Raw genomic sequence first — 27653 nt, forward strand, 5'->3', positions numbered from 1 at the left:
CGTTTTCCATCCCTGGCCTTCTGAATTTTTCATCCTGATGTAGATGGGGTAGACTCTCTGCGAGGAAAGAGGTATAAATCAAATGTTTGGTGGGTCAAAAGGTAGATGGAATGAATGCCTCAGAGCAACTAAACCTGTGTGCCACAACCATTGAACCTGTGCTCTAGAGCCCAGGAACCTCAACTATTGAACCCACATGCCGCAACTACTGAAGGCTGCACCCCCTAGAGCCTGTGCTCCAAAACAAGAGAAGCCACTGCAATGAGCTGTCTGTATACCACAATGCAGGCACCACTCGCTGCAACTAGCAAAAGCCCGAGTAGCAGTGAAGAACCAGTGCAACCAAAAATAAATAAATAAAAATTTAAAAACTAAAACTACCATGTGATCCAAGAATCCCACTCTTAGACATATATCTGGAGAAAAGCATAATTCAAATAGATATGTGCATGCCATTGTTCATAGCAGCACTATTTACAACAGCCAGGACATGGAAGTAACCCAGTGTCCATTAACAGAGGAAAGGATAAAGATATTGTGTGTACACACATATAGACACAGACACACACATATATATACGGCATGGAAAATTACTCAGCAATAAAAAAGAATGAAATAATGCCATTTGTAGCAGCATAGATGGACCAAGAGATTACCTTACTATGTTAAGTAAGTCAGACAGAGAAAGACAAATATTATATGATATCACTCATACGTGGAATCTAATTTTTAAAAAACAATGCAAATGAACTTATTTGTAACACAGAAACAGACTTACACATATTGAAAAGAAACATATACTTACCAAAGGGGAAACATGGAGGAGGAGGAATAAATCGAGAGCTTTGGATTAACACATATCCATTACTCTATAAAGACTGATAACCAAGAAAGACCTACTGTGTAGCACAGGGAACTTTACTGAATATTTTATAATAACCTATGTGAGAAAACAATCCGATAAAGAATGAATATATCTATAACTAAATCACTTTGCTGTATAAAGGAAACTACACAATATTGTAAAGCAACTATATGACAATAAAATAAAAAAGAAAAAAAAACGTTCATGTACCTCAATGTTCACAGAAGTACTATTTACAACAGCCAAGACATGGAAGCAACCTAAGTGTCCATTCACAAATGAAGGCATAAAGAAGATGTGGTATATATACACGTAATATTACTTAGCTATAGAAAAGAAATGATGCCATTTGCAAGGTGGATGGAATTAGAAATTATCTTATTAAGTGAATAAAGCCAAAGGACAAATATTATGTGACATCACTTATATTTGGAATCTAAAAAAATGATTGAAATAAACTTGTTTTGTTTTTCATGTCACATTTATTATCTTTTAATCCTGCGTATTCCTTAAGTAGCTATTGTAGTTATTTTACTAATTTTGTCTTTAAACCTTTATATTAGCTTTATAAATCCACTACTTTTACTAACATATCTACATTTTAAACATTGTAACCATTTTAAAATGGAAGTAGTTACTTTAAATCGTTTTAGGTATACAACGTGATAGTTATACATAAATACATATATATTTTTTCAGATTCCTTTCCATTATAGGCTATTGAATATTGTTGCCTGTGATATATAGGAGGTGTTTGTTATTTCTCTTTTTTTCTACTAGTATATATATATGTCAACCCCAGCTTCCTAATTTCACCCACTCTCCCTCAACCCCACACTATCCTATTTGGTAAGCTTAAATTTGTTTTCTATCTCTGTGAGTCTAATTTTTTTGCAGAAATATTTGAGTTCCTTTAGAATGTATTCAAACTTAATTTGTTATCAACTTAAACCATTATAAATATGTTTACATATACAGTTCATGGTGACCAGAAACATACAGTAGATACACAAAGGATAATGAGAAAGGAGTCTAAGCATACCGCTAAAGTCATCTAATCACATAGAAAGAGAACAAGAGAAGAATGTAACAGAGCAACTACAAAACAGCCAAAAACAATTAAGAAAATGGCAATAAGTGGACTAAATTACTTAATAAAAAGAAAGGGTAGCTGAATGGATTAAAAAAGAATCAAGACCTATCTATGTGCTGACTACAAGGGACACAATTCAGATGTGAGGATACACAAAATAAAAGTGAAGGAATGGAAAAATATATCCAATGCAAGTGCAAACCAAAAGTAACCTGGACAGCTATTCTTAGACAAAATAGACTTTAAGACAAAGACTATAATGATCTAAAGAAGGGTGATTCATAGTGATAAAGAGTTCAATCCAAAAATAAGATATAATGTTTGTTTTATATATATATATATAAAACTGGCACAGTGGCACTTAAATAAATAAAGCAAATATTAACAGACCTAAAAGGAGAAATACAAGGATAAGGATAGTAGGGGACTTTAATATCCAGCTTACAGCAATGAATAGATCATCAAAACAGAAACAAGGCAAAATAGTTGTCTGAGGAGGCCTTACAAATACCTAAGAAAAGAAGCAAAAGGCAAAGCAGGAAAGGAAAGATATTACCCACCTGAATGCACAGCTCCAAAGAAAACCAAGGAGAGATAAGAAAGCCTCCTAAATGAACAATGCAAAGAAAGAGAGAAAAGCTATAGAATGGGAAAGACTAGATCTCTTCAAGAAAATCAGAGATACCAAGGGAACATTTCATGCAAAGATGTGCACAATAAGGACAGTAACGGTATGGACCTCACAGAAGCAGAAGATATTAAGAAGAGGTGGCAAGAATATATAGAAGAACTATACAAAAAGTCTTAATGACCCAGGTAACCCAATGATGTAATCACTCACCTACAGCCAGACACCCTAAAGTGTGAAGTCAAGTGGGCCTTAGGAAGCATCACTATAAACAAAGCTAGTGGAGGTGATGGAATTCCAGCTGAGCTATTTCAAATCCTAAAAGATGATGCTGGTAAAGTGCTGCACTGAACAGGTCAGCAAATTTGGAGAACTCAGCAGTGGCCACAGGGCCAGAAAAGGCTGGTTTTCATTCCAATCCCAAAGAAGGGCAATGCCAAAGAAAGTTCAAACTACTGCACAGCTGTGCTCATTTCACATGCTAGCAAAGTAATGCTCAAAATCCTTCAAGCTAGGCTTCAACAGTACGTGAACCAAGAACTTCCAGATGTACAAGCTGGATTTAGACAAGGCAGAGGAAACAGAGATCAAAAAGCCAACATCAGTTGGATCACTGAAAAAGCAATGGAATTCCAGAAAAAATCATCTACTTCTGCTTCACTGAGTAGTCTAAAGCCTTTGACTGTGTAGATCACAATAAAATGTGGAAAATTCTTAAAAAGATGGGAATATCAGATCGTCTTACCTGCCTCTTGAGAAACCTGTATGCAGGTCAAGAAGCAACAGTTAGAACCAGACTTGGAACAACAGACTGGTTCAAAATTGGGAAAGGAGTACGTTAAGGCTGTATATTTTCACCCTGCTTATTTAACCTATATGCAGAGTCCATCATGTGAAAGGCTGGGCTGGATGAAGCTTAAGCTGGAATCAAAATTTATGGGAGAAATATCAGTAACCTCAGATATGCAGAAGACACGACCCTAATGGCAGAAAGCAAAGATGAACGAGAGTCGCACGATGAAGGTGAAATAGGAGATTGAAAAAGCTGGCTTAAAACTCAACATTCAAAACACTAAGATCATGGCATCTGGTCCCATCACTTCATGGCAAATAGATGGGAAAACAATGGAAACAGTGACAGACTTTATTTTCTTGGGCTCCAAAAACATTGTGGACAGTGACTGCAGCCTCAAAAGATGCTTGCTCCATGGAAGAATAGCCATGATAAACCTAGACAGTGTATTAACAAGCAGAGACATCATTGTGCCAACTAAGGTCTTCAGTGAAAGCTATGGTTTTTCCAGTAGTCATGTATGGATGTGATAGTTGGACCATAACGAAGGCTGAGTTCCAAAGAATTGACACTTTTGAACTGTGTTGTTGGAGAAGTCTCTTGAGAGTCCCTTGGACAGAAAGAGATCAAATCAGTCAATCCTAAAGGAAATCAACTCTAAATATTCATTGGAAGGACTGATCCTGAAGCTGAAGCTCCAATAGTTTGGCCACCTGATGTGAAGAACCGACTCTTTGGAAAAGACCTTGATGCTGGGAAAGATTGTGGGCAGGAGGAGAAGGTGGCGACAGAGAATGAGACAGTTGGATGGCATCACTGACTCAATGGACATGAATTTGAGCAAACTCTAGGAGGTAGTGAAGGACAGGGAAGCCTGGCGTGCTGCAGTCCATGGGGTTGCAATAAGTCAGATTCAACTGAGCGACTGAACAATAGCAACAGTAAGAAAGCACCAGAAATAGAAAAATCACTTTTATAATTGTATCAAAATGAATAAATACTTAGGAGTAAGCTTAACCAAGAAGTTTAAGGACTTTTAAACTGAAAACAATAGACATTCCATTTCAAAACTGTGAAGCGTTTGGTAAAAGCACAGGCAGTGGTTCACTCACTGTGATCCCCAGACCAGCAGCATCAGCAACACCTGGAAACTTCCTAGAAATGCAAGTTCTCAGGCCCCACCATAGACCAAGTGAGTCAGAAACTCTGGGACTGGGGCCCTGCACTCTTTACCAGCCCTCCCAGAGAGTCTGAGGCAGGGTAAAGCTTGAGAACCACTGTACAATTCATTTATGCAGCTTATTTACTGTTTAAATAATCAGCATTAGCCTACAGAGGTGTATAGTAGCCCCGACATATACAACCTAGAAATTTTCTTAAATCAGATTTTTCTATCCTTCAAAGAGTCTCTCTGTATATTTGCAATCCAGAAAAACTCTTTGGTAAATTCTGCAGCAGTTTTTTAGGGGAAAAAAAGTCATTGACATAGCATATGTATAGGTAGTTCTAAATGTGCAATAGCTTCGTGAAATCTACTTTAAGAATTTTCAATAAAATTTTTCAGATGGCAACAGTCCTCTCATGTTTTCTTATCTTCAATTTGAAGTGTTGCAAATGATACAAATACTCTTTAAAAGTACTGTCACTCCTGGAAATAGTAAAGCAGATTCCCTTTGAGTCACTTACTTACTTAGCACCAACATGGCACCAGGCACTGTACTAGGTACTAGGTAGCAAATTTGAAAAGATCTAGTTCTGACCTCACAAATATCACCCCTAGAGAGGTACTAGATACAAATGCAGGAGGACAAAAATGAATACATAAAAGCTGATGAGTGTTCCCAGGCTTCTCCTTCAGCTAACTAAAGAGAATTCAGGCCTATTTGTCATTTTCCATCCCTGGCCCTCTGAATTTTTGATCCTGTTGTGAATGGAACAGACTCTGCAAGGAGACAGGTATAAATCAAAAGTATGGTGGGTCAAAAGGCAGATGGAATGCCACTGAGCAACTAAGCCCGTGTGCCACAACTATTGAACCTGTGCTCTTGAATCCAGGAGCTGCAACTACTGAAGCCCACGTACCTAGAGCCCATGCTCCACCACAAGAGAAGCCAGTGCAATGAGAAGCTTGCACACCACAACTAGAGAGTAGCCCCTGCTCGCTGCAACTAGAGAAAAGCCTGAGGAGCAATGAAGACCCAGCACAGCAAAAAATGAGTAAAATTATTTTTTAAAGGCAGATGGAAAATAAGGAAATTAGAAAAAATAAATTGTTGTGTCACTGCATAACAACACTTGCTAAAGTCACATTTCCATCACAATAAGGAATTTCTGTGAACTTCTTTGAAAATCTGTGATATGGTTCACCAAGTTTTATTTCATTTTCTTCTTCCTGAGTATATACAAAGACCACATTTCCCAATCTCCCTGGAACTCTGATCACAATCATGTAATGAGTTCTGGCCAATGGATTTGGAGTCAGCAATTTTATGCTTCCAATATGACACACACGCACACACACAAATGGCATTTGTTTTTCACTCTTTCCCCTCCTTTGTACAACCCGGAAGTAATATCTTCTGGGATGTGGATGCTACAAAATAGTGGAACTACCAATAGCTTGGGACCATAGGAACAGAGATCTACCCACTCCTTTGCAGAGCATGAGAGAAAGAGATAGATGAGAACGGAAGATTTTAAGGAGCTTTGCTTTTGCTAATTGTTCGTTTCACAGTGGTCAAAAGACGCAAGTAAAAGTTTGGGTTGTTCTGAAATTAACTTTTGGCTGCTAATTTTTGCTTTTTTAATGCACCATTATTCAGAGTCCAAACACCATGATTCTGGCATTATATGTTACTAAAATAAAATAGTTGTTAAAATGGGGCTATGGACAAGTGCCCTGGAAACATGGAGGAAAAGGACGCCAAGCCTGGAAAGGCTAAACTGGACGCCTGCCCTCTTAATAAGACCAAAGATTGCTTAAGGCCCTTTTTGTATTCTGTCCCCTTTCCAGCCCTCTCCAACCAAGGGAAAATTAAACACAAAGCAAAAATACCTGGAGGGGGAAAGAACCCTGGTGATTACCCTCTGCATCATATATTTGGATAAGCAGACACATGCCAAGTAACATGGTTATAATACTCCCAGAATAAAAGTGCTGAAACATTGCCTGGAATCAAGACTCAATAGACAGAAATCAGAGACCCTGATCAGAAAAAAGTACATTTATAGGTAATAACATTTAAGAAGAGAACTTCCCCCTACCTGAGTTGCAGGGCCAGGGCTGGAGGCATCACCTTTGCTCCTATCCTGCCGATGAGAGTCGGGAACACCCCTACCAGCTCCACTACAGTGATGTGTCGAAGATCCAGGCCACACTGTGCTTGCTGGAAAAAAAAAAATCCAAGACAGGAGGTGTTAGTGTAGCTAAAGAAAATCCATGTCAAACTATAGACTGACAGAAGCAGCGCTGTTCTGTTTGGGGAAGTTTCTCTGCCCATTCCATACTATCCTGAAGATTGTTGAGAAACTGGGGTTAAACTAATGGCTATAAAACCCAAATACCTTCCTAGAGGAATCATTCAGAAATGACTTGGCAATGAGATTTTGAAAACCTAAGCAAAATGGCAATGTATGTATTTCCAGATGGGGTGAGACTTTGCATGAGCCAAATTTCCTAACAAGTATCAAAGACCACTTCCAGAGGATTTTCATTTGTATTTGCAAGGACAAAAGATTACTTCTAGTGTCCCCTTATCTGCCCATTCTTCCACCCCTCGCAGTCACCAGCCCAAAGAGCCCCCTCCTCCCACTGGCAACTAACATGGTGAAAAAACTAGGATAAGACATTCCAACCATCATCTGATGCCATGCTTGCTTTCTTTTTTTTTTTTTTTTTTTTAACAAATGGTGACCTGAGTTTGGTGGTTGCCACCCAATTCCCAGGTGGCATTAGTGGTAAAGAACCCACCTGCCAATGCAGGTAGGCCTAAAAGACAGAGATGCAGGTTTGATCCCTGGGTTGGGGAGATACCCTAGAGGAAGGCATGGCTAACCACTCCAGTATTCTTGCCTGGGAAATTGCATGGACAGAGGAGGCTGGTGAGCTACAGTCCATGGGGTTGCAAAGAGTCACACACAACTGACGTGACCTAACACATATGCACGCCTGTACCCAGTGGACATCACTTGATGACCTGGATCTGGTGGCTGGAAGGGATTACAATGCTGGGTCACACGTGACTGTAATAGTTTTTGTTGGGATACCACCTCCAGGCCATTGCAGAGACAGCAACTGAAATACACCCCCAGTTTCTGTGAAAGAGGTCTCAGTTTTTCTCCTGGATCTTCAGCCTTAAGGACAGGTTTCAGGCTTGGCACACATCTTGAGACCTACAGAGAGGCTCTCAGGGAATACAGGCCAGGGATGCCGTTTTTGTGCTCTCCCTCTGGACAGTCCCCCTGCTATGCCCAGGCAGGGGAGGTGATACATAGCCTCATCCACTACAGACCGAGGCTCCTGTCCCTTCCAGACCAGAAAGCCTATCTGGGAAAATTTGAGAGTTGCCTGAAGTGGGCCCTCCCAGTGCCACCCAGGCATGGCCCGGGTCATTGCCTTACCCGCTGTGGAGTGTGGCCCCCAGCTGACAGGAAGAGTTGGTGAGAATACCTAGAAGCTGTACAACCCACCAACTTTTAACTGAGAGGCAGGTGAGCAGAGTTGATGGCAGCCAGAGCAAAGAAAGTGGCCCTGTCCAACCAGGGAGCTCGATGCATGAGTCAGCTTGAGTCAAGGTCACAAACTAAGAACATCCGTGGCATTGAAGGTGCTTTTCCCACTGTGCCCAGGAATGGAAAACCATTCACAACCTCACTTATAACTGAATACTCCTTCAGACCACCTGACCAAGGAACTGAAGCCTAACACACAGGAAGCTGTATCACCCATCCAACAGCCCTGCTTATGGTGCATTTGAACAGAGCACAGAATGTAGCTTTGTCTGCAGAGCAAAACTGGTATCCTCACCTAGGCAAAATATTCAGTGCACACTCTTGTTTGACTTGGGTCCCCAGACCATGAGCCATGCCAACTCTGGGTCCCTTCCTGCTGCTTTGCCAGAGGAGGGAAGCTAATTCATAGTCACACCTACAGCTGGGCAGATTACCCAGTCTAAAGCATCTAGTAAGCCTGAGAAGAATCTGGAATTCATGAAGCACATCCTACAGCTGCATTTGGGCAGGGAACCAAGAGGGCAGACCTACCCAGCTGTTCTCAGTCAATGGCACACCCCCGCCACCAAGCTCAGAGCTTGAACAGAAGCTTCAGCCAAACAGACCCTAGTAGCAAGCCCCACCTTCCCAAGGCCATTACCAGCAAATATGTCCAGAAACCTAACAGAGCTGACTGGTGAAGAATTGTCTCTGCCAAAGTAAACCTGAACTGTCTGGAAAAGGAGATCACTTACTCAAATGAACAAATACCGATAAAAAGAATCAAGGATCATGAAAAAGCAAGTATGTCTGATACCACCAAATGTAATTAATAAAGGGCCAATAACTGACCCTAAGAAATTAGATAGCTATGAACTTTCAAAGAATTCAGAATAATTTCTCTTAAAGAGGTTTTGAGAGCTATAAGAACAGACAACTAAATGGAATTAGGAAAATGAACAGGAGTCTGACAAAGAAATATAAACCATGAAAAAAAATCATACAGCTGAATAATAAAATAACTGACGAATTCAATAGAGAGCCTCAAAAGCAGACTCAACTATGCAGAAGAATAAGAAACCTGGGAAATAGATCATTTGAAATTATCCAGTCAGAGGAACAAAAAGGAAAAATAATGAAAAAGATTGACGAGAGCCTAAGGGACTTATAGGACACAATGAAAAATATTTGCATTCTGGGAATTCTAGAAGGAGGAAAGGGGAAAAAAGTGTATTTCAGTAAATAATGGCTGAAAAATTCCCAGTCCTTGGGAGAGAACTAGACATCTAGATCCAAAAAGTCCAAAGGATGCCAAATAGATTGAACCCAAATAGGTTACACCAGGACATATTATAATTAAATTGTCAAAAGACAAAAACAAAGAATTTTTAAAGCAACAAGACCAAAGAGAGAAGTTAATACAAGGGAACCTCCATAAGACTACCAGTGGTTTAATAATGGAAATTTTTCAGACCAGAGGAGAATGGTATGACATAGTCAAAATACTGGAAGGAAAAACTGTCAACCCTAGAAATTCCACATCCAGTAAAGCTCCCCTACAGAAATGAAAGAGAGACAAATACTTTTCTGAAAAAAACAGAAGCTGAGAGAGTTCATCACCATTAGACCTGCTTTACAAGACTTCGAGTGGAAATACAGTCAGCCCTCCATATCCACAAGTTATAGATTCACAAATTCAACCAACCATGGACCACACACTATGTGTAGAACCAGAAGATCAATGTATATGGAACCCATAGGTACAGAGCACTGACAATGGGATGTAAGCATCCACAGATTTTGGGGTCCACAGTAAGCCTTGCAACCTATCCCCTGCAGGTACTGAGGAATAACTATAAAAGGATAACTAACATCATAAGAACATAAGAAGGCAGTGTAAAACTCATCACAAAGGGAGAAACTTAGTCAAAGTTGGGTTCTGTAATATGATAATAGTGGTATGTAATTCACTTACAGCTCTAATTTAAAAGTTAAAAAATAACCATGGTAGACAGAGAAAAGATGGCAGAGTAGAAGGATGTGAGCTCACCTCTTTTGATGATACCACCAAAATAACTAACTTCTGAACAACCAACAAAAAAGTGCTAGAACCCATCAAAAAAGATACCCTACATCCAAAGACAAAGAAGGAGCTACAAGATGGTAGGAGGCGGTGGGGGGTGGGGAGGAGAGCATGCTTGCAAAAGTGATTAAATCAACTACTCCTGGCCATCAGGTGGGCAGGCCACAAACTGGAAAATAATTACACCACAGAAGTTGTACATAGGATTGGAAGATCTGAACCCCACATCAGGCTCCCCAGCTAGGGGGTCTGGCAACAGGAAGAGGAGCCTTCAAATCCTCTAGCTTTGAAGGCAGTGGGGTTTAATTACAGGAATTCCATAGGACTGGGGAAAACAAACTCCACTTTGGAGGGCACACACAAAGTCTTTGGCACACCAGGAACCAGAGAAAAGAAATCAGTGACCTCATAAGAGACTGGGCCAGACCTACCTGCTTGTATTGGAGGGTCACCTGCAGAGGTTAGGGGAGGCAGCTGTGGCTCACTTTTGGGACAGATAATCACACCACAGTTCTGGGGAATACACATTGGCATGAGCCCTGCTGGAGGCCACCGTTTTCTCATCAAGACAGGACCCACCCAACAGACTGTAGGCTCCAGTGCTGAGATGCCTCAAGCTAAACAACCAACAGGACAGGAAAACAGCCCCACTCGTGAGACAATTTTAAGTCATTCTGAGCACACAGTTGCCTGCTAACCACACCCGTGGACATGACCCTTGCCTAGGAGATAGACAAGACCTAGCTCTACCTAGCAGTGGGCAGGAACTAATCCCTCCCACCAGGAAGCCTGCACAAGCCTCTTAGACTGCCTCATTCATAAGCGGACAGACAGAAGCAGGAAGAACTACAGACTGTAGCCTGCAGAGTGGAAACTAAAATCAGAAAATTAGATAAAATGAGACAGCAGAGGTATATGTCCCAGATGAATGAACAAGATAGAACTCCAGAAGAACAAATAAGTGAAATGGAGACAGGCAATCTGACTGGAAAACAATTCAGAGTAATGACGGTAAAGATAATTCAAGATCTCAGAAAAAGAATGGATGCACAGATAGGGAGCACCTCAATATATAAGGCAAATACTAATAGACATAAAAGGAGAAATTGACAGTAACACAATAATAGTGGGGGACTGTCACACCCCACTTTCATCAATGGATAGATTATCCAGACAGAAAATCAATAAGGAAATCCAGGCCTTAAATGACACATTAGACCAGATGGAATTGATATTCATGTTAGTATTTCATCCAAAAGCAGCAGAAAACACAATCTTCTCAAGTGCACCTCCTTCGACATAGATCATAGCAATGTTTTCTTAGATCAGTCTCCCAAGGCAAAAGAAATAAAAGCAAAAATAAACAAAGAGAATCTAATCCAATTTATAAGCTTTTGTGCAGCAAAGGAAAACACCAGCAAAATGAAAAGACAACCTACAGAATGGGAAAAAATATTTGCAAACAAGGCTAACTGACAAGGGATTAATATTCAAAATAACAAACAGCTCATACAACTCAATATAGAAAAAACAAACAGCACAATCAAAAAATGGGTAGAAGACCTAAACAGACATTTCTCCAAAGACATTCGGATGGTTAATAAACACATGAAAAGATGCTCAACATTGCTCATTACTATAAAAATGCAGATCAAAACTATAGCGAGGTATCACCTCACACTGATCAAAATGGCCACCATCAAAAAAATTTACAAACAATAAATGCTAGAGAAGATGTGGAGAAAAGGGAACCCTCTTGTACTGTTGGTGGGAATGTAAATTGACACAGCCACTATGGAGAACTGTATGGAAGCTCTTAAAAAAATCTAGGAATAAAAAGTCTACAAATAATAAATGCTAGAGAGAGTGTGGAGAAAATGGAAACTTCCTACACTGTTGGTGGGAATTTAAATTGGTACAGGGATTATGGAGAAAAGTGTGGAGGTTTCTTAAAAAACTAAAACTAGTGATACTCCTGGGCATACACCCAAAGAAAAACATGGTTTAAAAGGATACACACACCACAATGTTCATTGCAGCACTGTCTACAATATCCAAGACATGGAAGTAACCTAAATGTCCTTTGATGAATGTATAAAGAAGATGTGGTACATATATACAACAGAATATTCAGGCATAAAAAGAATGAAATAATGCCATTTGCAGAAACATGGATGGACCTGGAGTTCATCATAGTAAGTCAGAAAGAGAAAGACAAATACATGACATCACTCATATGCAGAATCTTAAAAAATGACACAAATGAACTTAATATACAAAGCAGAAGCAGACTCAGAGAATGAACTTATGGTTATCAGGGTGAAGGGTGGGGAGGGGAGAGAGTGAGGGTTTGACAGGTACACACTGCTATGTTTAAAATATATAATCAACAAGAACCTATTGTATAGCCCAGGGAACTCTGCTCAATTTTTTGTAATAACCTAAGTGGAAAAAGAATTTGAAAAAGAGTAGATATACCTAACATGGTAAAAATAACTAACATTACAATAATCTGAGGTATACAATATTAAAGTTATGAAGTTAGCCTCCAACTAATGAAGATAAATGGAAAATAAGAAAAAAAAATTAACCAAGTTGCAGCTGGAGTGAAGGAAATGTATCACCAAGCTCAACAGGTGGATGAATCTTTGAGAAACGAGTCCTTTTTTCTCTACTGCCTATCAATCTATGGTGTGTTACTAATAGTATAAAACTATCATTTATTTTTGTAATTGGCATGGGTGTTTTTTGGAGTTTGTGCTATTGGGGAGGAAACAATAAACTACTTTACAGTAGTAAAAAAAAATAAAGTGATGAAGTATATAATATTAAAACCTATGTCAATTGTAACATCAATAACCTAAAATGGGAAGGGAGTATAATTTAAAGTATAAAGCTTAGGACTTGATTGAAATTAAGTTGGTATTAGTTTAAAATAGTGTGTTATAATTTTAAGTTTTTTTAAAAAATGTAAGCCTCATGGTAACAGTCCCCAGGTGGTGCTAGTGGTAAAGAACCTGCCTGCCAATGCAGGAGACGTAAGAGATGTGGGTTTGATCCCTGGGTTGGAAAGATCCCCTAAAGGAGGACATGGAACCCACTCCAGTGTTTTTGCCTGGAGAATCACATGGACAGAGAAGCCTGATGGGCTATAGTCTATAGGGTCACAAAGAATCAGACATGACTGAAGTGACTTAAAGTGCATGCTCATATGGTAACAAGAAGGGAAAAACCTGAATTACAAAAAAGTATGATAAAGTCAAAGCATACTAATACCACACAACATCAAAACACAATTGAAGAAAAGAAGAAACAGCTGATCTATAAAACAACCAGAAAACAATTAACAAAATGGCAGTATCTTATTTATCGATAATAACTTTAAATGTAAATAGATCCAGTTCTCCAAATGAGAATGGATTTTTATAAAAGATCCAATGATATGCTCACTGCAAGAATCATTTTGGCCTTCAAGACATACAAAGGCAATGTAAAGGGATGGAAAAATATTTTAAGCAAACAACCTAAAAAAGTCAGGAGTAGTTATATCAAACAAAATAGGCTTTAATTTTAAAAATGGTAAAAGGAAACAAAGAAGGTATAATGATGATAGGATCAATACATCAAAAAGTTATAATGGTCATATTTATGTGTCCAATGTTGGAAAACTGAAATTCATAAAGCAAAAACTGATAGACCTAAAAGAAGAAATAAACAGGACTTTAATACCCCACTCTCAACAATGGATAGATCATCTAGAGAGAATCAATAAAGAAACAGCAAATTTGAACAACTCTATAGACCAAAAGGGGCTTCCCAGCTAGCACTAGTGGTAACAAACTCATCTGCCAATGCAGGAGACATAAGAGACTTGGGTTTGATGCCTGGTCAGAAAGATCCCCTGGAAGAGGGCATGGCAATCCACTCCAGTATTCTTGCCTGGAGAATCCCATGGACAGAGGATCCTGGCAGGCTATAGTCCATAGGCTCAAAAGGAGTCAGACATGACTGAAGCAAGTTAGCACGCATAGACCAAATATACCAAACAAACATACACAGAATAATCTATCCAACATCAGCAGAATACACATTCTTCTCAAGTGCACATGAAACACTTTCTAGAACAGACCAGGTATGTTGCTGTTGCTGCTGCTGCTAAGTCACTTCAGTCGTGTCCGACTTTGTGTGACCCCATAGACCGCAGCCCACCAGGCTCTTCTGTCCCTGGGATTCTCTAGGCAAGAATACTGGAGTGGGTTGCCATTTCCTTCTCCAATGCATGCATGCAAGCTAAGTCACTTTAGTCGTGTCCGACTCTGTGCAACCCCATGGACAGCAGCCCACCAGGCTCCTCCGTCCACAGGATTCTCCTGGCAAGAATACTGGAGTGGGTTGCCATTTCCTTCTCTAGACCATATGTTAGGCCACTAAATAAACAAGTCTTAAAAAATTTAAGAAGACTGAAATTATACCAAGTATCCTCTCTGGCTACAATGGTACAAAATAGGAAATCAATAACAAGAGGAAACTGAAAATTCATGAATACATGGAAATTAAACAACACTCTCCTGAATAACATATGGATCAGGAAGAAATCAAAGGGGAAATAAAGTATCTTGACACAAAAATGGAGACAACATACAAAAACTTAAGTGCACAACAATAAAAATCAACATTAAAAAGCAAGAAATTTCCCAAATTAACAACCTAATTATGCCTTAAGGAGCTAGAAAAAGAAACTGAGCCCATAATTAGCAGAGGGAAGGAAATAAAGATTAGAGCATAAATAAATGAAACTGAGAACAGAAAAACAGTAGAAAAAATTAACCTAACTAAGATCTGGTTCTCTGAAAGATAAAATTGACACTCCTTTAGTTAAACTAAGGAAGAAACTAAATCAACAAGATTGTAAATGTCAAAGGAGACATTACAACTGATACAACAAAAATACAAAGTTCATAAGAGGCTATTATGAACAGCTCTATGCCAATAATTCGACAATCTAGAAGTGGAAAAATTATTAGAAACACAAAAACAATCAAGAGTGAATCATGAAGGAATGGAAAGTCTGAATAGATTAATTACTAGTAAGGAGATTAAATCAATAAAATAATTTTAAAAAAAAACTAAAAAAATCTCCCAATGAAGTAAAGCCCAGGACCAGATAGCCTCACTAATGAATGTTACCAAACATTTAAAGAATGTTTGTAAAGAATTGATGGTAACCTTGAAACCCTTCCGAAAAAAGTAGAAAAGGAAGAAACATTTCCAAACTCATTTTATGAGGTCAGCATTACCCTGATAGCAAAGCCAGAAAAAGACACTATCAGAAAAATACAGATCAATATTCCTGATTAATATGGATGCAAAATTTCTCAAAAAACTAGCAAGCTGAATTCAGCAGCACATTACAAGGATAACTCAGCATGACCAAGTGGAATTTCATCTAGAATGCAGGATGGCTCAACAGACACAAAATCAATGTGATATGTCAGATTAAAAGAATGAAAAAATCACCCCAATATATGGAGAAAAAGCATTTGACAAAATTCAACTTATGTTTACGATTTTTTTAAAAAAGTTTTTGGTATAGAAAGAAAGTACCTAAACATAATAAAGGTCATATATGACTAGCCTACAGCTAACATCATACTCAATGATAGAAAGCTGAAAGAATCTAATAGCATAATAGCATTTTTACCTAAGTGGTGGGGGGAGAACAATCCTGCAGTTTGTACAGAACTACAAAAGACCCCTAAATAGCCAAGCAATCCTCAGAGAATAAAACAATGCAGGAGGCATCACATTTTCTTATTGCAAGCTATACTATAAAGCTATGGTAATTCAAACAGTATAGTACTGGCATAAAAACAGGTCCCCCCCCCAAAAAAAAAACCAAATGGGACAGAATTGGGAGCCCAGAAATAAGGATATATAATCAACTTGTATTTGACAAAAGAGTCAAGAATACTCAATAGGGAAAAGTCAGTCTTTTTAACAACTAGTGCTGAAGAAACTAACACCTTAGGTTATACTACTTACAAAAATGAACTTGAAATGGATTAGAGACTTAAATAGAAGATAGGAAACTATGAAATTCCTAGAAGAAAAAACAGGAAAAAGAGCTCCTTGATATAGCTCGTGGCAATGATTTTTGGATATGACACCTTAAGCACCAGCAACAAAATGAAAAAACAAACCAACCAAAGAAACAAGTGGGATTACATGAAACTAAGAAGCTTCTGCACAGTAAGAGAAACTATCAACAAGTATAAAGACAACCTACAAAATGGGGACAAAAAACACTTGCGAGCGAGCCATTTATCTGATAAGGGATTAATATCCAGAATCTCTAAAGAACTCATTTAACTCAACAGCAAATAAATAATTCAATTTTAAAATGGTCAAAAGGCCTGAATAGACATTTCTCCAAAGAAAATATATGAAAGGCCAACAGATACATGAAAAGATGCTCAATATCACTAGTCATTAAAAAGCAAATCAAAACCATGAGACAACACCAAATGCCTATTAGAAGGGCCATGATTAAAGAGACACATAACAGTGCAGCTGGTCTACATAGATGCAGCATGCTGTGCTGTGGCCATGCAGTGCTCTGAGTCACTTGCAACTAGTGTCTTTGGGCCACAATGTTGCACTCGTCTCCTCCTCACCCCAGCTAAGCACTCCAACCCCAGCAACCCTCTAGTCATCTTGAATCTGGATATTGGAGGGGAACGAGATGGTCTAATTGCCTTGAAATTGCTTGCAGATATTATGCTCAAAACTGCAGAAATTTTTCATGCATTGTGTACCGGAAAATTGTGTACAGAACACTAACCCAGGTGGTGGTAGTGGTAAAGAACTCCTGCCAGTGCAGGAGACATAAGAGATGTGAGTTCAATCCCTGGGTGAGGAGGATTTCCCTGGAGAAGGAAATGGCAACCTACTCCAGTACTCCTGCCTAGAAAATCCCATGGACAGAGGAGCCTGGTGGGCTACAGTTCATGGGGTGGCAAAGAGGTGGACATGACTGAAGTGGCTTAGCAGTCACGTACAGGAGAAACAGGCATTGGACTAACTAATGGGAAACCTCTCTATTTGAAGAAAAAAAATAGTCGCTCAGTCGTGTCCGACTCTTTGTGACCCCATGGACTGTAGCCCACCAGGCTCCTCCACCCATGGGACTTTCCAGGCAAGAGTACTGGAGTGGGTTGCCATTTCCTTCTCCAGGGGATCTTCCCGACCCAGGGATCGAACCTGGGTCTCCCAGATTGTAGGCAGATGTTTTACCATCTGAGCCACCAGGGAAGTGGTGAAATTGAAAGGATGCCCTTTTCATCAAATCAAGAAATTTATGATTCAGGGTGGAGACTTCTCCAATTAGAATGGGATAGGTGGACAAAATATTTATGATGAAAAATTTGAAGACGAAAACTTCCATTATCACCATAATAAGGGGAATTACTGAGCCTGGCAAATGCAGGCTGTAAGACAAGCGATTATCAGTTCTTCATCATGACAGTTCCGACTCCTCACTCATGGGAAACACATGATGTTTGGGCAGGTGATGAAAGGAATGGGTGTGGCAAGGATTTGGGAAAATGTGGAGATGAAAGGTGAAAAAACTGCCAAATTGTGCATTATTGCAGAATGCAGAGAACTAAAGGAAGGGGATGATTAGGGAATATTCCCCCGAGATAGTTCTGGTGACAGTCATCGAGATTTCTGAGGATGCAGATATAGATTTAAAAGATGTAGATGAAATTTTATCAATAACAGAATACTTAAAAAACACTGAAATTCTTTATTCGAATCCCAGAACTGAGATGGCCATTAAAAAAAAAAAATACACCAAAGTTTTAAGGTATGTGGAAGGCACAAAGGTTGCAAGTGAGAAAGCATGTGGATCAAAGCTGCAGCCTGTTGCTTTAAGCTATGTGCTGAGTATTGGAGCTTACAAACTGAAGATGTCCACTGAAAATGTCTGATTGGCAGGGAGTGGTTGACAGTTGCTTGGAGGTCCTTGAAACAGACTTGGCAAACACCAAGGCACTGTACCAAAGAGCACAAGGGTGGCCAGAATTCAAGGAATATGATCAAGCATTGACTGACTTTAAGAAAGCCCAGGAGATGGCACCAGAAGATAGAGCTATTCAGGCAGAACTGCTGGGAGTCAAACAAAAGACAAAGGCACAGAAAGACAGACTGCTCTGCAGCCTATGCAGAAATGTTTCATAAGGAATTCAGTTTTGGTTAAGTATTGAGTCAGTTCCTAGGTAGGCTGATAAGAAGTCCTGAGGAGGAAAAAGGGGTCTGGAGTTCTCAAGGAGGAGAAAAGGACAAAGAGTTTTTTCTTTAAGCCCAGAGCAGATGATTATACAACAAAACAACTCATCTTGCTCAAGGATATGTTTTCCCTTAAACTCTGTACCAATGATTATATAACAATATGTCCTGCTTGAGGACATGTTTCTCCCTTTTGAGAACCTTCCGGCTAATCCTGTCATTTTAAAATGTATATTATGGCAGTAGCTCTGGTAAAATCTTTCTATTGTTAGTTCTAATCCTGTTATCTTAAAGTGTATATTGTGGGAGTGGGTCTGGTAACACCTTTACAACCTTGAGACCTTCTTTTGATTTGCTGCAATAATCAATTAAAAAAGTATATAACCCCCTTGCTAAGACTAGCAAGGGGGGCACTCTCTGTTCCCCTCTGATGTCTGTGTCAGAAGCTTTCTCTGTCTCTTTTCATACTTTAATAAAACTCTGCTACACAAAAGCTCTTGAGTGATCAAGCCTGGTCCCTGGTCCCAAAGCTAAATCTTCTTTGGAGATCACGAATCCGACACCTTTCACCTTAAGCTATTAGTATGCGTTGAATTACTTAAGCAAATAAATAATAAGGGGAATAAAAAATTTAAGGGTTTTATCTATTATGTATGATTCTTAATGTGTCTGCTTTGATGCTTCAGTTCCCCATTGTTTCAGTTCAGTTCAGTCACAGAGTCATGTCCGACTCTTGGCGACCCCATGGACTGCAGCATGCCAGGCCTCTCTGTCCATCACCAATTCCCAGAGCTTACTCAAACTCATGTTTGTTGAGTCAGTGATGCCATCCATCTCATCCTCTGTCGTCCCCTTCTCCTCCCACCTTCCATCTTTCCCAGCATCAGGGTCTTTTCCAGCGAGTCAGTTTTTCGCATCAGGTGGCCAAAATATTGGCGTTTCAGCTTCAGCATCAGTCCTTCCAATGAATATTCAGGACTGATTTCCTTTAGGATGGACTGGTTGGATCTCCTTGCAGTCGAAGGGACTCTCAAGAGTCTTCTCCAATACCACAGTTCAGAAGCATCAATTCTTCAGTGCTCAGCTTTCTTTAGAGTTGAACTCTCACATCCATACATGACTACTGATAGTCTACAAATACTGATAGGGATTCACTCTTAATAAACCAGTGCTACAAAAGGGGGAAAGAAAAAGACACATAACAAATGCTGTTGAGGACATACAGAAAAGGAAAAGTTTATATACTGATAACCACGATGGTGTGATCACTCACCTAGAGTCAGACATCCTGGAATATGAAGTCAAGTGGGCCTTAGGAACCATAACTAAAAACCAAAGCTAGTGGAAGTGATAGAATTCCAGCTGAGCTATCAAATCCTAAAAGATGATGCTGTGAAAGTGCTGCACTCAATATACCAGAAAATAAGGAAAACTCAGCAGTGGCCACAGGACTAAAATCGTCAGTTTTCATCCCAATTCCAAAGAAAGGCAATGCCCAAGAAAATTCTCAAACTACTGCACAATTGCACTCATCTCACACACTAGCAAAGTAATGCTCAAAATTCTCCAAGCCAGGCTTCAACAGTATGTGAACTTCCAAATGCTCAAGCTGGATTTAGAAAAGGCAGAGGAACCAGAGATCAAATTGCCAATATCCGTTTGATCACCGAAAAAGCAAGAGAGTTCCAGAAAAACATCTACTTTTGTTTTATTGACTATGCCAAAGCCTTTGACTGTGTGGATCACAATAACTGTGGAATATTCTTCAAGAGATGCGAATACCAGACCACCTGACCTGCCTCCTGAGAAATCTGTATACAGGTCAGGAAGCAACAGTTAGAACTGGACACGAACAACAGACAGGTTCCAAATCGGGAAAGGAGCACATCAAGGCTGTATATTGTCACCCTGCTTATTTAATTTATATGCAAAGTACATCATGAGAAACGCTGGGCTGGAAGAAGTGCAAGCTGGAATCAAGATTGTGGGGAGAAATATCAATAACCTCAGATATGCAGATGACACCACCCTTATGGCAGAAAGTGAAGAGGAACTAAAGAGCCTCTTGATGAAAGTGAAAGAGGAGAGTGAAAAAGTTGGCTTAAAACACAACGTTCAGAAAACTAAGATCATGGCATCTGGTCCCATCACTTCATGGCAAATAGATGGGGAAACAATGGAAATAGCGGCAGACTTTATTGTGGGGGGCTCCAAAATCACCGAAAATAGTGACTGCAGCCATGAAATTAAAAGCTGCTTGCTCCTTGGAAGAAAAGTTATCACCAACCTAGACAGCATATTAAAAAGCAGAGATATTACTTTGCCAACCAAGGTCCATGTAGTCAAAAGCTTTGATTTTTCCAGTAGTCATGTGTGGATGTGAGAGATGGACTATAAAGAAAGCTGAGCGCTGAAGAATGGATGCTTTTGAACTGTGGTGTTGGAGAAGACTCTTGAGAGTTCTTTGGACAGCAAGGAGATCCAACCAGTCCATCCTAAAGGAAATCAGTCCTGAATATTCATTGGAAGGATTGATGCTGAAGCTGAAACGCCAATACTTTGGCCACCTGATGCAAAGAACTGACTCATTGGAAAAGACCCTGATGCTGGGAAAGATGGAACGTGGGAGGAGAAGGGGATGACAGAGGATGAAGATGGTTGGATGGCATCACCAACTCACTGGACATGAATTTGAGTAAGCTTTGGGAGTTGGTGATGGACAGGGAAGCCTGGCATGCTGCAGTCCATGGGGTCACAAAGAGTCAGACATGACTGAGTGACTGAACTGAACTGATGTACTGTTGGTGGGAATGTAAATGGGTGCAGCCACTAGGGCAAACAAAGGCAGTTCCTCAAAAAAATTAAAAATAGAACTACCACATGATCCAGAAATTCTACTTCTGCATATTTATCCAAAGAAAAATACTTAACTTGAAAAGATATAAGCACCCCCATGTTCTCTGCAGCATTATTTTCAATAGTCAAGCTATGGAAACAACTTCAATGTCCCTAGATGGACGAATGGATGAAGAAAATGTAATATATAAAATGCAATATTTGTTCTTGTTTAGTCACTAAGGCTTCGACACTAAGTTGTCTGACTCTTGTGACTCCCATGGACTGCAGCCTGCCAGACTCCTCTATCCATAGGATTCTCCAGGCAAGAATACTGGAGTGGGTTGCCATTTCCTTCTCTGGGGGATCTTCCTGACCCAGGGATCGAGCCAGATCTCCTGCATTGACAGGCAGATTCTTTACCACTGAGCCACCAGAGAAGCCCCAATAAATGTTCACTGAAATGCAAAACAAACGAGACGAGGGGAAATACCAGACTAAAAAGGTGCATTTTATTTTTGATTGATCATTTGGAAAGGCTGCTCCCCTCTGATTTGATTTAGTCGGCAAGTCACAAATAAAAAAGTTCTGTAGGTCCTTAGCAGATGGCATTCTCACTGAGTAAGTACAACTTGGCAGCTGGAATGAGGCTGCCCCTTTTATGTGAGAAGTTCACTACCCAGACTGAGGAAGTGTATCTCCGCTGCCACAAAAAGGAATGAACTCTTGCCATTTGCAATGTGGATATACCTTGAGGGCATTATGTTAAGTAAGTCAAAGAGAAAAAGATAAATATCATATGATCTCTCTTACATGTGGGATCTTAAAAAGCCAAAGAACTAAAACAAACTGAGTTCATGAATATAGAGAACAGATTGTTTTCCAAAAGTGGGGGCTGGGAGTTGGGCAAAATGGGTGAAGGGGGTCAAAAGGTACAAATTGCTAGTAATAAAATGAAAAACTTATGGGGATGTAATATACAGCCTGGTGACTCTAGTTAATAAAACTGTATTGTATATTTGAGAGTAGCTAGGAGAGTGGATCTGAAAGGTTTTATCGCAAGAAAACCATTTTTAGTAACTATGTATGGTGATGGATGTTAAATGGACTACTGTTATGATCATTTTGCAATATACACAAATATTAGGTCATTATGTTGTCCACCTGAAACTAGTATGTTAGATGTCCATCATACCTCATTTTTTTTAAAAAAGAAAATGTTCCAGTCCTCTGAGCTGGTCCTTGGCAAGAACCATGACCTGCTCAACCACATGCCAGGAAGCCTCATCAGTAGCAGCAGTAGCAATAAGGAAACAAAAAAGTAATTTAAGATAAATGATGACTAAATGGGAGAAAGAAAGTTTAAAATCCTTAGGTATGAGAACACCAAGTTTTTATTACAGTTTCACTGAAATATCTCTGTATGGGATGATAGAAGTGGTAGAAGAGTGTAAAAAAAAAAGGTAGAAATTACATTTTTCTTATTCTAACAATCACATAAGCCAATCAAACCTTTCTTTGAAGGCTCTGCTTAAAATGCCAATGTAAATATGCTGGAAGGGGGAGGTCACATATCAATACCTTGATATCAAGGATCTTAACCAACTAGTTGATTAGTAACTTAGCAAGTACCTGAAGGAGTGGGCTAGACTAGGGAAGGGGCCAGCAAACATTTTGTGTACAGGGCCAGAGAGTAAAGATCGTAGGTTCCATGGGGCTGGCTGGTCTCTGTTCTAATGGTGCCATTAGATGCTATTCCATGGTGCCACTGCGATGCTAAAGCAGCCAGAAAGAATGCACAAATGAGCAAGCCCTGGCTGCGCTTCAATACAATTTTACTTACAAATGCCATAGTTTGCCCAACAGAGAAAAAGCAAGTTGTTTGTCTTTTTTATTTTTCCATGGAAATAAGAGGAGGTCAGGAAATGTACAGTTATGGGATAGAGCGTGCAAGGCCAGTTCCCCACCCGATGGAGTGTTGTCGCCTTGTGCTACCCCAAGAGCAAGCCCCTCGCTGGGACAAGGGGACATAAGGTGGAGGTCAGGTGGCAGGGATTGGGGGTAAAGACGAGATAAATTAGGTTCCTATCAAGGGAGCCCCAAACTTTTTATATGGCTCTTCAGAGTTCATGGGAAGTCCAAGTACAAGTGGAGAATGAACAGTTTTATTATTCAATGTCAGCTTTAAAGCTGAAAAGTTAAATTATAGCCTTTGATTAAACCAAGATTGTTCCAAACATCTAGTTCTGTTTACTGTTGTGTGTGTGTGTGTGTGTGTGTGTGTGTGTGTGTGTGTGTGTGTGCACACGCGCACGCGCACAAGCATGCACTCAGTTGTGTCTGACTCTGTGAACCCATGAACTACAGCCCGCCAGACTCTTCTGTCCATGGGATTCTCCAGGCAAGGATACTAGAGTGGGTTGCCATTTCCTTTTCCAGGGGATCTTCCCAACTCAGGGATTGAACCCACATCTCTTGCGTCTCCTGCGTTGGCAGGCAGATTCTTTACCACTAGCACCACCTGGGTGATCTCCCAAAATATGCAACACCACGTCTACGACCCAGCACAGCATCCCACCTCTTCAATCAGACTGGCCACTCTTATTGACAACATGCTTCAGGACAAAAATCAAGCAAGTTCTAATCCAATCCTTTCAGTTTCTGGCTTTTTTTCCCCTCCCAAAAGACACTGGCTGCCTCATTTTGCAGCTACAAAACTTACACAGCTCAGAAGGGCACATTTCCTAGAAAAGCCACCCCCCCCCCCCCAACTCTGAAGTTCTTAGGAGTCACCTGGAGGGCTTGTTAACAGGTAGTTTCTGATCCAGTGTGTCTTGGGTGGGGGCTTGAGAATTTGCATTCCTAACAAGCTCCCAGGCTGACACAGCTAGTCCATCGACCATGGTTCAGAGAACTGCTTTTCTGAAAGATGCTCAACCCCCCTCTGAGGAGCTCTGTGGGAGCTGGGGAAGCTCCCTGAGGTGGCATGTGGGGCCTGAGGGCCCCTGGACTCTTCTCAGTTCTTGAGTCAGCCTTCTGGGTAAACAACAGATAGATGGCCTCCCTCCCAGGCATATCCTGGCCGGGTTCAGCAAAGACAATTTGTTCTTTGGCTGAACCTGAACAGCATGTCAGTTAGGCTTATTAGTGAAGACAAACAAACCTCATTATTTGGAAAACAATTGGGTTAGCTCTAGGGTGTCATTGCTAATCAGGTTATAGCCCAGACCCAGAAATGAATGGTGGGAGTTCTGAAGTGCCAGTTCCTGAAGTTCCCAGGAAATGGATTAAGAACTGAATCTAGCCTTTGCTTTTGAATGAAATGGTCGGGCCCTTCCTGTTCAGAGGTCTCCCTCCTGCCTCGGCCCTACTGCCAGGACTCACCTGTAGCAACCCCAGCTGCAGCCGGTAGAGGAGGTTTCGGGCTGTGGGGGTGGACACAATGAACAGTCTCCTTTTCTCATAAAACTGATCCAAAAGTGCAGCTGCTGTTCTCACGCCGACATTGACATTCATGGCTGTAATCAGAAACAGTCAGGTAGATCAGAAACCCTCTACTGCTTCTGGCTCAATACAGACTGTGATGAGACACAGAAACATATGTGTAAGAAGTAAACCCTGAGATAAAGACTCAACTAGAAGTCTTCAGTTTATTCAGGAGGTCGTCCCAAAGAGCACTCAGTTGGGGAATGGGGATGCATGTTAGTTTCCTCTGGCTTGTGGTCAACTCATCACCACAAACCTAGGGGCTTCACACACATTCTCTTACAATTCTGGCAGTGCGAAGTTTGGAACGGGTTTCACTGGGGTCAAGTCAAGGCTGTTGGCAGGGCTGTGCCCCCTCCCCTGCCGCCCCCAACCCACATGCCCTGGGGGAGCATCTGTTTCCTTGCCTTTTTCCAGAATCTAGAGGCCGCCTTGCATTCCTTGGCTCCTAGCCTTTCCTCCACTTTCAAAGCCAACAGCGCAGCAGCTTCCAACCTCACTCTGAGAGCAGTTCCACCTCCCTCTAATTAAGGCTGCTTGGGATTCCATTGAGCCCACCTGGATAATCCACGTGCTTCTCCCCATCTCAAAATCCTTAATTTACAACTTTAAAGTCCCTTTGGCTACGTAAGGTAATACATTCACAGGTTCTGGGGATTACGATGTGGATATGTTTGCAGCGCACTGGAAGTGGGGGGTATTACTCTCCTACCCCAGGAAATGAGACAGGGAAGGAAAGAGGGATGTTCTTTGTATTTTAATGAAATTTAAGAGCCTCAGGCATTTAGCTGTTGATGTATGTATCTGTGTCTCTGTCTCTCTCTCTGAGCTAATTCTGAGCTGCTAAGATGAAAGGGAAAGCATAAAGATGAGAAAGTACTAGGAAATGAGAAAAAGTGAAGTACAGAAATAGAAGCCATGTCCAGAATTTTCTGGCTAGTCCAAATGTCACACTATGATCGCTACCCAGCCCAATTTTTATTCCTCAGTAATAACAGCTGACAGGTATTGAAAGTTTTAGTTTCATTATTGTTGCTGTTATCCAGAATAGAATACTGGAGTGGATTGCTATTCCCTTCTCCAGGGGATCTTCCCAACCCCGGGACCATATGCCAAGTCTTGCTCAATTCGACTGTTCAATAGATGACCTCATTTCATCCTTTCAACAGCTCCAGGAGAAGGTAAAGTATTTGCTTCCTCATTTGACTTTAGGAGGAAAGATCCCGAAGGCCCAAGATCTGCGGGACTTTCCAGCTAGTGCTGCAAAGCAAGGGCTCTATCATCTGTACACAGTAGCGTACTGGCTTTGAAGAGAAGAACAAGGGTATAGATGTTTTTTGTTTGGGTTGCACGAGGTTTTAGTGGTGGCAAGCGACTCTTCATTGTGGCATGTGGGATCTAGTTCCCTGATCAGGGATCGAACCCTGGCCCCCTGTATTGGGAGCGCAGAGTCATAGCCATTGGACTGTCAGGGAGGTCCCAAGGGTGCAGACTTTGCTAATTCATAATGCCACTGATTTATAATGAACCCTGGGCTCCTACCTCCCGCTTCCTCCTTAGAGGACATGTGAGAGAAATCAGAAGATGAGCAGAGGCGAAGGAGGAGAGTGGGCAAGACTGGGCTGCCCAGTTATTGGAGGACTGTTATCACCCAACAGATGAAGATGGCTGGCGCTGAACCTTTCAAAGTATATAGAACAAAAGCCTCCCTGTCCTGGAAATCGGAACCAAAGGGGCTTCAGGGTCTGCTGCTGGCTGGAGAGAGAGCTGCCCTCGTACCTGTGCAGGTGGGTTCAGCGCCAGACCAAGCCAGGTTGGACTGACATACTCGGGCAGAGCTCCCCTGGAGCTCGTAGCCTCCGACGCAGGAGAATTCACACACGGCCCCGTAATTATCGCCGTCACTGGAGCACTTCATGTAGCCGTTCTCCGGGGCATGGAGCTTGCCGCAGCGTCTCACTGTGTGGGACACAAGCCCAGAGGGTGCTCAGTGCTGAGTGCCCCCCCCACCACAAAGCAAGCAGGGAAGAGCAGGAGTCAGAAACACCAGCTTCTACACTGGGCGGGTGTGTAGCGAGGGGCAGGTGTGGCTACCTGCCAGTGGGTGGGCCTTGGGAGGGTCACTGTTCCAACCAACAAGACCACTGAGATGAACTGATTCAGCTCCCCGTGGTCTAGATGAGGAGGCTGAACCCAGAAGAGGAAGGAGTAAAGATGGCTAGTTATTAGCTACCCAAACCATGAAGCTCAAACTAAACCTTAAAAACGTTTTTTTTCCCAAAGGTTCTGGAACACCAAGAACATGATCAGCTGGTGGGCTACCTAAGGGGCTCCTAACCTCCTTCATAGAAGGACTCAAATGGGCTTTGGCTGGTCACTGAAGCCCAGGAGTGGAAAAGCGATTTTTTTTTTTAGTTTTTATTTTTATTTTTTTCCCCCAATTATTTTTATTAGTTGAAGGCTAATTAATTTACAATATTGTAGTGGTTTTTGCCATACATTGGCATGAATCAGCCATGGATTTACATGTGTTCCCCATCCTGAACCCCCCTCCCACCTCCCTCCCCATCCCCTCCCTCTGGGTCTTCCCAGTGCACCAGCACTGAGCACTTGTCTCATGCATCAAACCTGGACTGGCGAACTGTTTCACACTTGATAATATACATGAAAAGCTATTAAATACTCTTGTTCTGGGACAGCCAGCGATGGGCTCATGTGAGACAAGCTTACTGCTCTCTTGGACTCCTTCAATCATCTGCCAGCACTCAACCTCATCCGGATTTGAATTGTGAAATTTAGGCAGTGAGGTGACACCCTTCCCCTAGCCTCATGATCAGAGGCAAATCCAGAGTTGGCAAGTCGTCCTCTGAC

General features: G+C 41.1%; 1 protein-coding gene and 1 pseudogene across 2 annotated transcripts in view; one reads left to right on the forward strand and one right to left on the reverse strand.

Annotated features, from left to right (window-relative positions):
* Positions 1 to 27653, reverse strand: part of SRPX (sushi repeat containing protein X-linked) — a 138465-nt gene that overhangs the window by 20007 nt on the left and 90805 nt on the right. For both annotated transcript variants that reach the window (XM_065915539.1, XM_065915540.1), the window contains 3 exons: positions 26562 to 26741; positions 24681 to 24814; positions 6644 to 6765 (listed from right to left, as the gene is read on the reverse strand). In XM_065915539.1, the coding sequence (XP_065771611.1) occupies positions 6644 to 6765; positions 24681 to 24814; positions 26562 to 26741 (436 nt within the window). The remainder of the gene's footprint in view (positions 1 to 6643; positions 6766 to 24680; positions 24815 to 26561; positions 26742 to 27653) is intronic.
* Positions 7978 to 18432, forward strand: LOC136153800 (peptidyl-prolyl cis-trans isomerase D pseudogene; annotated as a pseudogene).

Source organism: Muntiacus reevesi, chromosome X, assembly GCF_963930625.1.
Source record: "Muntiacus reevesi chromosome X, mMunRee1.1, whole genome shotgun sequence".
NCBI lineage: Eukaryota > Metazoa > Chordata > Mammalia > Artiodactyla > Cervidae > Muntiacus > Muntiacus reevesi.